Source organism: Fragaria vesca, linkage group LG3, assembly GCF_000184155.1.
Source record: "Fragaria vesca subsp. vesca linkage group LG3, FraVesHawaii_1.0, whole genome shotgun sequence".
Lineage (NCBI taxonomy): Eukaryota > Viridiplantae > Streptophyta > Magnoliopsida > Rosales > Rosaceae > Fragaria > Fragaria vesca.
The window spans coordinates 16495524-16504783 of NC_020493.1; the positions used below are offsets into that span (position 1 = coordinate 16495524).

Here is a 9260-nt window from a genome sequence, read left to right on the forward strand (position 1 = left end):
TGGAAATCACAGAGAAGTTTCACTCTGCATAATTTGCATGAAATGTAGCTACCTTTCTCTAATATACTCATATAATCCTCACACCCTCCCCCAACCAACGATGGTGGAGGGAGGTACCAAACATCTGTGGGGATTGACTGGTTCCAACCTACCAGCGATGGTGGCTAGCGTTTGTCCTAGCTATTCTTCTTGGGCTACTTTTCGAGCCTGCCGCTCTGAAGATTGATTGGCCTAGTTTCGTTGGGGTCACGCAAATCTTTGTGTTAGCTTCTTTGCCCATTTTTTTAGTTAGTGTACATTTAAGCTTTATCTATTACATTGCTTTGTCAAGCATTGGTACCAAGCTCATTTTAAATAAGTGAGCATGTGTACTATCGAATGAAAGGTATATCCTATGTATCGTTGTTGTTTGTTATCACAAAATTATTTTCTACCTATTTTCGGTAGAGAGAGAGGATATGTAATGATTTTCTTTGGTTTGAGAATTGATATATCAGTATTGATATTTCTTTCGAAATAAAATCTATAAACTTTTTGTCAAGAACAAACTTTTTTTAAGTTACTTAATGTTATTGCCTATCACAAATTATACCTTCATCTCATCAAAATATTTGCGAACCTGAATCTATCCAGCTATCTAGCTACCACGAATGTAGGCCAGGGCGTAAAAGATTTAGGTTCAAATATAGGTACATTAATCGAATATATAATATGATTTGCTAGCTTAGACGTACCTATTCACCATCAAACTACAACCACTCCATTTTGCCAGCTCCCTATGAAACATCTGGAAATGCTTATCGTTTTCGATGTATCTAGAGATGCTTATCAACTAAATCACATTGTTCCAAGGTCGACAGTACGTAGTGAACCCTATACATCAGAAGGACTCGACAAAACGTAACCATACAGTATTACTCAATCATACACATATCAAGAACCCAATGATAATGCCCAGAAGAGACCAAACCTTCCTGTTCTAGCTCCATGCCATTAGGACCAGAAACTCGATGTGCATTTATGCCTAACTGTATATGCTTCTCACTACTGTGTACTACGAGTGATCAATGAGCTCGAGCCACAAGCTATTAGACTAACTTGGTGGCCACACATATAACGTACACTTGGCAGAGACCCTGTATAACCACGACCTTATTTTCCCGTTATCTCCATACTTATAAGCTGCACCACTACCACACCTCTTTATCCAGAACCTAGGGTCCAAGAAGCTCAATCTCCTCCATAATTCTATCCAAGAAAACTAAGCTTGGTGAACCCTCCATCTCTTTAGCCATGTTAGAAGGCAAGGCAGTGATTGTGGAGACTGATATGCTTCAAAACATGCAGCAGAATGCAGTTGACTTGGCATCAAAAGCCCTAGATTTCTTCGACGTTACTGAAGCTACTGAGATTGGCCGCTTCATTAAGAAGGTTATTAATCCGTACTAATATTCTTTTTCAATGTCTAAGGGTGTATATGAAGGTTCGCTATTGATTTGCCCGTGTTTAAATAAATTTGCAGGATTTTGACAGTACGTATGGACCTGGATGGCAGTGTATTGTAGGAACAGATTTCGGTTCATTTGTTACGCATTGCCACGGTTGTTTCATCTATTTTTGCATTGGAAGCCTCGCAGTTTTACTCTTCAAGGGATCTGCAGGTCCGGATCAAACACAGGCAAACCACTGTTCTTCCCTAGAGGGAGTAAAAGCATGATACTGGAAGTTCCTTGATTATTGTGTTTCTGCAATTTCTTGTATGCTATCTACTAGCTCTTGTAGTAGAGACTATTAGTATGAAATTGAAGAAATCTTTTCAGGTTTGAAGTTTTAGATTCTCCCGTTCTGCCAAATATAATTCAATTTTTTTTATCTCAAAAAAAAGAGATGCGTCGCTGCCTCTCTCCAAAACCTAGCCGCCAGGGCTTGAGTTCTCTAATCCGGCAACCATCTCTGGTCTCGGTCCTAAGTGGGGACTTGTTCTCCACCCTCTGTTGTCTCCAAGGCCATGCATGTTTGTGCCACAATTGCTCACCCATGCCCATCTTCTCGAATTGGTGATTGGAGAAGTCATGGATGATTTCTTGTTGTTGCTGATTTCGTCTCAACGAAGAAGGCCATGGCTATGCAACTGCCTGCGAGTCGTACCAAAGGCAGGTTGTTGTTTGAAGGTTGGGATGAACTCCCAAATGAGGTCGGCAAGGTGATGATTCCGGTGAGTGGGTCAGAGATGGTGGACGTGGCTCCACCAAAAGTTGATGGGTCATGGCCGCCGGAGATGGAGGCCATAGCGACCGCACCTATTTTGACGTTGACGGCGGGATGCCTTGCGGCGGGTGTCGGCAGCGAAGAAATCTGCTAGGGTTTGGAGAAGGACTTGGGTTCGTGGGCCTGGGTCTAACCTCAAGCTCACTAAAAGTCAATTTTGGAATTGGGCTGTTAGGCCTAATTTCAACCTGACTGTGGCTTAAATTGCGGTATTGATAGCTTGACAGACTGTGCAACCTGACTGCAACTAGATAGATGCATAGGGCTTGGAGTACCGCAATTGACCGTCTTGGCTCTGGTTTTATGTTTCTCTAGTATCTTATTTGTATTGTGAGTTAAATGTCTAATGTAATGGCACTATTGTGTGATCTTTGTGGTCATTAATGTAACCTCGTCATTTGGCTTTCGTTTTAATGAATGATTTATTACTTTAAAAAAAAATTCAATTTTTCAAGTTTCAAAGGAATGAATAACATTTTGTTACAGCCATTTTGGGAGCTTTGAATATTACTTGGCCAATCAATTAAGTATGGTGAATTGTTAATTCAATTGGGGATTGATACTTTTATAACTAATCAAAGAGAGAGATGAAGCAATGGATAGAAGATCGTACTATAGCAGTGCCTACAGGACCGTAACAAAAATTATTAAACAGAAAACATATATAAATCAAAGTCGATCATTTCACTTCCTTATCGATCAGTGGATTACTGAAAAATGAAGATCATGATTCTTGAGAAAACAAATAGTTAGACTGTAGCCATAATGCCATAGATATGTGAATCCACAATGGTTAAGTAATGAAGAAGTCATCGATCAATTGGTATATAAGGAAAAGTTTGTCTACTGATGCCCAAGTATTTGGTTAAAAGTTAAAACCATATTATATATATACCTGATCACTTGTAAAATTTGTTGTCAGATCTGTAAATATGTATATAAGTGTATCATATATATGGAAGTATTTTAGAATTAATATTCCCCCAATCGGATCGTGTTGAACTCCAATATTGTATCTCCGGGGACCGATCGAGTGGATAGGGGGACTCCGCAAGAAGATATACACATGCAAAAAGGCGGCCGGATTGGGGCAATGCAATGTAGTCGGACTCTCATGTGGATCCAATTTTACTATGGAAATTTGTCAAATTTGAAGCATCAATTCAATATATGATATTCATTATTCTATAGAATGTCCCTTACATCTTCACAAGTCTATTAATCCTTTATTACCTAATAATGAACCACTCAGATGTAATGGCGATTCTTTTGTTCCATTTATTCATCCGAAACTGAGGTGTTGATAACATGAGCAAATTAACGTCCAAATGCATATACATCTCTTGAATTACCTGGCTAATCAATCAAAAAAATCATCTTGATCATTTGGCTTTGGAGAAGTCAACAAAGCTGTGTATAGTCTCAGCCTGTCCTCTCCCAGCGAAGAACATCTCGACAGAGGTCTTCGAGGCCTTATGAATGACAATGAAGTTAAAGTTAAGCGATGCTTGTACCTCCTCCAAGCCAACTGAATTGCCACAGCAGCCCATGTCCTCCAACCTGGTGAGTAGTACCGCGCACTTCTCTTGACCTTTTCGTTCACAAATGTGTACCGAAAATGTTGTGTCACATATTTGACATCCTCTGCTTCAAGGCTGAATGCTTCTGTGGTTTCGAGAGTGATTAGCGTCGAGGAAGATGGTGGTAGTCTTTCTATGAAGGGCCTTCGGAGACACCATGACAAGAGCTCGTCACCACTGAAGTTTCCAGGGCCTAACATGCAGCAACTTTTCACACCGTCTCTGAGAACCTGGCTGCTTTGAAGATGTCCCCTTACTACAAATAGCATTCTTTGAACTGGGTCTCCCTCTCTTGTGATCTATATCAAAAACTCAGATATAACTACTGAAATAGTAGAATGCATGAAAATTTTCAAGTTCAATTAGCTAGCGTTGGAACTCACTGTTTCTCCTTTTGGGAAGATAAGAGACTTGACGCGATCACAAATGTTCTCAAGAACCAGATCGTCCATATATTGGAACAACGGTACCTGAAACAAACTTCAAAAGCCTAAGGAATTTGCAACAGATAGAATGAATGTGCAAACTTCACTTTTGTTAGTTGATCCCAACTTTAATCATGGAGGTGTGGTCTGAGACCTAGCATTATACATTTGGGTAATTGAGTCTGCAACGTTTAGTTTGCTTCTGTAAAGATTATGCATACCTGTCTGACCAAGTCCAAGCACAGGTGATACTTGATGTCCCTTCTGAGGCCCTCGGGCAGGTTCCTGATCATCTCACATTCATCCACTCCGCGCATGGCTGCCCATCGCTGACGCTCGTAGTTGCGCACCCGTTGCCTGAACCCCATAGGCAAGTGCCTCTTCCTCATCCACCACTCTATGTTTCTCATCTTCAATTGCATTGCTTGTTTCTTTGAAGTGGTTGCATGCAAAAACACCTGCTCATACATAGCATCCAAAAAAATTATGCGACATATATAATTATAAAATAAAAGGAGTTTTCTCTATCCAAAGAGTCTGCAATTATGTTTAGTGCATATTATGAAGAGACCTCTTTGAGGTATTTCTTTGTGACAGATGATGATTACCTTTATGTTTCCTATCAACATAGTGACCAAAAGGAGTCCACTGGTTAAAACAATTATGTTGAAAACAACCTCTAACCATTCCGTTGAGCTTTCCAAGTTCCCAAAGGTGCTGCAGACACATCAAACATACATCTAATCAGATCAAATAGCTAATGTGCAAAGAACTAGTAGATATCGAATCGAAATCTAGCTAGGTGAATATGTATATATATATGATAAGAGAATGCAGTGAGTGCCTGAGAGTCATTAGGCCCCAAAAGATAGGGAATAGTATCTTTTCCAAGCGGCTGGTGTTTGTGAAAAGCTGAACAGTCCATGCAAAGGCTCCATAGTCGTAATGGTCAGGACTATCCAAGCATGTAGACCTTGCTTGCTTGTTGTTTGCCCATGCTATTCTTGCTCTGTCTCTCAAGTTGGTTTCTTTTCCATAGTAAAATGGGTCTTTGCAAGATAATATTCTCAGTCCACAACCAGCTGTTTCCCTGCATTGCTCTTTCAGGCATTTCTCGGCTCTTTGGATTCCTAACAAGTACCAACATGCTCCTGCAGCCTGCAAATATTAATCGAAATGAATTCGTCTTGTATATATCTTGTGAACAATCACCCTATGGATTCTAATTAGAGAAAATGAAGAATAATGAGTCGAGAACTTAGGAAACTATTTGAATATGAACTCATTGAAGCTTAGGACTTTGAGTAGTTGTGGGAAGATGAATCTATCAGGATAAAAACCATTATTATGTTCGGTAACATATGATATTCCAAAGTTTTTGACCTTTAATCTACAATTTTCACTCAATTAACATTATAATTACATGCTAGTGAACATGCTAGAAGTTCTCAGATCTCATCACTGTAGAAAGGTTCAAAATATAATCTTGTTTTGATTCGGCAATCATGCAAGGGAAACTGTTTTCAGAAACATGGATCACGACTGGACCAATTATTCCTCTGATGCTCCTTTTATTTGAGTTTTCTCTGTAATGGACAACGTATGCCCTATATATTCAAAACCTAAACCTAATGTTTTATCTTACATTCCATAAATTCCCACACTTTTATACAATCATGTTTCTTTAGTCACCTAACCATTAGTATATGTGTACCTTGCTTCGATTCAACTGAACAGTGAAAAGTGAAAACTACTGTTGAAAGTTTTTAGTTCTCTGTGGAGTGTGGACCAATCAAAGTACATGTAACTATTTCTACAGACAATTGATACATTCATTGTTTTCTGCAACTAACTAGTCTTTGTCGAGAAAAATAAAGAAATGCTCAACTATTAGTTGCAAGTTGCAAATGAAGAACAAGATGACATTTTTCCTGAAATACAAAAGCTTCTTTAATTATGTCTGAAAAGAGGGATATAACCAAGTTTGAAGAGGAGAAGGAGATACTTACATGAGCGGCAACAAAATACGCAATCAAATTGAGGGCTATTCCCCACCAGACAGTGCCAAAGATGTAGCCTGAGAGGTTTTGCATTCGCCGCAAGAGGCAAACAGAGTGATAGATTTTCGGGAGATATTGAATGAAGAACATCAAGAACACTGTCATCACCACCGTCACTGATCCCCTCTCCAGTAGTGCAGGAATCACTACCCATAATACTATCTGCAGAAGTTTGATTTATGACAAGGAAAAAAAGAAAGAATTAAGGATATGTTTTGATATAGCTGTGACTTAACAGAAAGATAACTCCCGAAAACATTAAGGATATGTTAGGGTGGTCCGAAATGTAAAAAATATGTGATGGATAAATTTGATACAGTAGATGTCGCGATCACTGTCCGGAATTCAAACCCCACGTTTAAACAGTACCTCTTTTCTAGCATGATCATAGACAAAACAATGGCGGGTTCACTTTCTGGGTAATTCTATTCTAAAATGAAAGACAAACTCTGATGAGTGATGAAGGATGATGGACTCTTATTTACGAAAAAAAGACAAAACTATTTAAGAAGGACAAAGACATTTAGCTATTTGTTTTCTCAGTTTCTGTTTAGTAATAGTCGTACGATTTAATATGAAAAAGACGTCCATATAAATAAAACCATGGGTGGGTAGCATCATTCATTCGAAGATATTCTAGCACGGTGAACCAGAATTATAGGCGCCACATTATTGCACCACAAGAAATTGTCATATGTGAGTACAAAGTTCATTTCCTATATTTTCATTTTTCTCGAACTTTCACATAAAAAAGAAGGAGAAGGATATCCTGTAGTCTCATGGGGAAATTCTAAGCACATAACATGAGTCTTTTTTTTCTTTTTTTTTGCATAGTTTTGATTCTATATGAGGTAACTACAAGTTTATTACATGTGAAAATATTTGTTTTCAATATTGTAACTTAGCGCAATTATATGTAAACAGTGTAGAATGAACGTGTTAAATTATATTGTCAAATTAATACTTTTATATGTTTTGTCGTCCAGTATTTACCATTATTCCTAGATACAAAGAAAAATAGAGATATGAAAGAAGAAAAACGAAGAAACTGGCAAGTTTCGTATTGTCTTCTACTCGTTACCCCTATCCCTAGTTACAAAGAGAGTCTTGAGAGAATGACATAGCTATTATTCACATGTTGCAACCTTTCCCCTGCATATGAGTCTGTTACTGCACTTGTTTCCATATGAAAACAAGTGAAGTCATGTATCTATCATCTCAAAGCATACGATAAAGAACCTTAAACAGAAAACAGGCATATTTCTATAATAATGCCAAAATATAGCCATGATCTTCCTGATAATAACAGCATCGATCCATTAGTCATCATAGAACCATCAAACACAAAGAACTAAAACTTAAGCTGATATCATAATTAAGGTTCTCATAACCATAATAAATTAGTGGATATAGAAAATTAGCAAAAATAACACTACTCAGTTAGCTTCTTGTGTTTCTGTAATTAGTGTGAAAGGATTTGAGTCATCGAATCCTCTCCTTTTTATCAAAGCTCATGTTCGCGCTGGAAATCGCAGGCAAACGATTTGAGCTCAAGCATCCTCGATCATATATAACTATAGAAAAAAGAAAACCAAAAAAAGAGTCTCTATCTGCTCTTAAAAATATTGAAGAACCTGCTGAGGTGTGTTTGGTCTAAGAAAGCTTATTGATTTATATGAAATTGAAGAAGCTGGAATTGGAATGCTGTGTTAGCCTAATTAACAAGCTGAGTCATAAAACTAGGAAATTAATAAATTTCATACCTGGGGGATAGGCAGAATAACAAAGAGATCAAACAAAAACCCCTTCTTGCCCTTCAAATATCTCATCGCCACAGAGCGAGGACTGGTATCACGCAGCCCATTGTTTGTCCCTTCACCACCACCAACCATGGCCGTGAAGGAGTACCTCTTCGCCATCTTCAGCTGCAGCCACATGTTCCACACGTGCAGAACGTCCGTCATGCACCGGAGCACCGTCACCGTTATCGCAAACCACCCGTCCACAAACAGACACATACATCTCCCGCTGATCGACAGAGCGTAGAAGAACAAAGGGTCGATCACCAGCCCGGTGGCGCAAACCAGGAGGAAAACCCGGTTCCATTCCTGGACCCACTTGGCTCGCGGGTCCAGGACCTGGCCCAGGGACCAACTCGGTCTCCTGCGGCGAGAGTCGTCACCGCCGCACGCGGTGAACATGCAGAATTTACTCCCTTTGCCACTGTCATCCTCTTCCTCATCGTCGTCTTCATAATCTTCGAAAACTCTCTCTTCTGATTCCTCAGAGCTGTCGTCGTCGTCGTCGTGTGTGACGTAGTGGTGCATGCGGGACGAGTGAGAAATCTCTTGCTCCACAGACATGGTGTTGTTGTGTGATCAAGGGAGGGAGATTTGATTCTGATCGAGCAGGAATGCAGCAGAGATATGTGTTTTTTGTTTCATAAACGACATAATAATTGGAGAGGAGGTCTGGTGGTGATGAAGAGTGATGAGTTAGGTGTTGAAGGGAAAGAGGAAAATGACAATGTTTTGGATGGACCGGATTGCCCTCCGGTTATAATCCACTCTGGAATAGAAGATTCCTTTTACTGAATACTGTACATGTGTCTTCTGAGAGAGGCGTCTGTACTGAAGGGCAAACAAATTCCCATAAATGCCTTTCAAAACTAGAATCAGACTGAGGTCATTGCTCAAAAGAGAATCAGATTGAGTCAGGAAGAAAATAATTCATGTTTCCGAAGAAAAGATGTTAGGTGTTGATGCCTTGCTTCTTAATTTGGGATCTATTTGGATATTGGATTATTAATTAAGCATTGCAAGCTGATTTTCGTTCCAATTTTGGGTGACTCAACAAACAACAAACAACAATAGCAAAAACGCTAAATTTTAGTCAGGATCAATCTACAAAATAACTATATATGTTTA

General features: G+C 39.2%; 2 protein-coding genes across 2 annotated transcripts; one reads left to right on the top strand and one right to left on the bottom strand.

Annotated features, from left to right (window-relative positions):
• Window positions 1-1264: 1264 nt before the first annotated feature.
• On the top strand, window positions 1265-2112 carry LOC101314731 (dynein light chain LC6, flagellar outer arm-like). Its single transcript, XM_004294435.1, has 2 exons — window positions 1265-1431; window positions 1523-2112. Exons 1-2 carry the CDS (start codon window positions 1294-1296, stop codon window positions 1715-1717), a joined length of 333 nt encoding a protein of 110 aa, XP_004294483.1. The 5' UTR covers window positions 1265-1293; the 3' UTR covers window positions 1718-2112.
• Window positions 2113-3420: 1308 nt separating this feature from the next.
• On the bottom strand, window positions 3421-8802 carry LOC101315028 (cyclic nucleotide-gated ion channel 4-like). The gene is made up of 7 exons (XM_004294436.1): window positions 8097-8802; window positions 6283-6495; window positions 5118-5431; window positions 4882-4990; window positions 4495-4731; window positions 4232-4318; window positions 3421-4147 (listed from the first exon to the last, which is right to left on the bottom strand). Exons 1-7 carry the CDS (start codon window positions 8694-8696, stop codon window positions 3629-3631), a joined length of 2079 nt encoding a protein of 692 aa, XP_004294484.1. The 5' UTR covers window positions 8697-8802; the 3' UTR covers window positions 3421-3628.
• Between the last annotated feature and the right edge of the window lie 458 nt (window positions 8803-9260).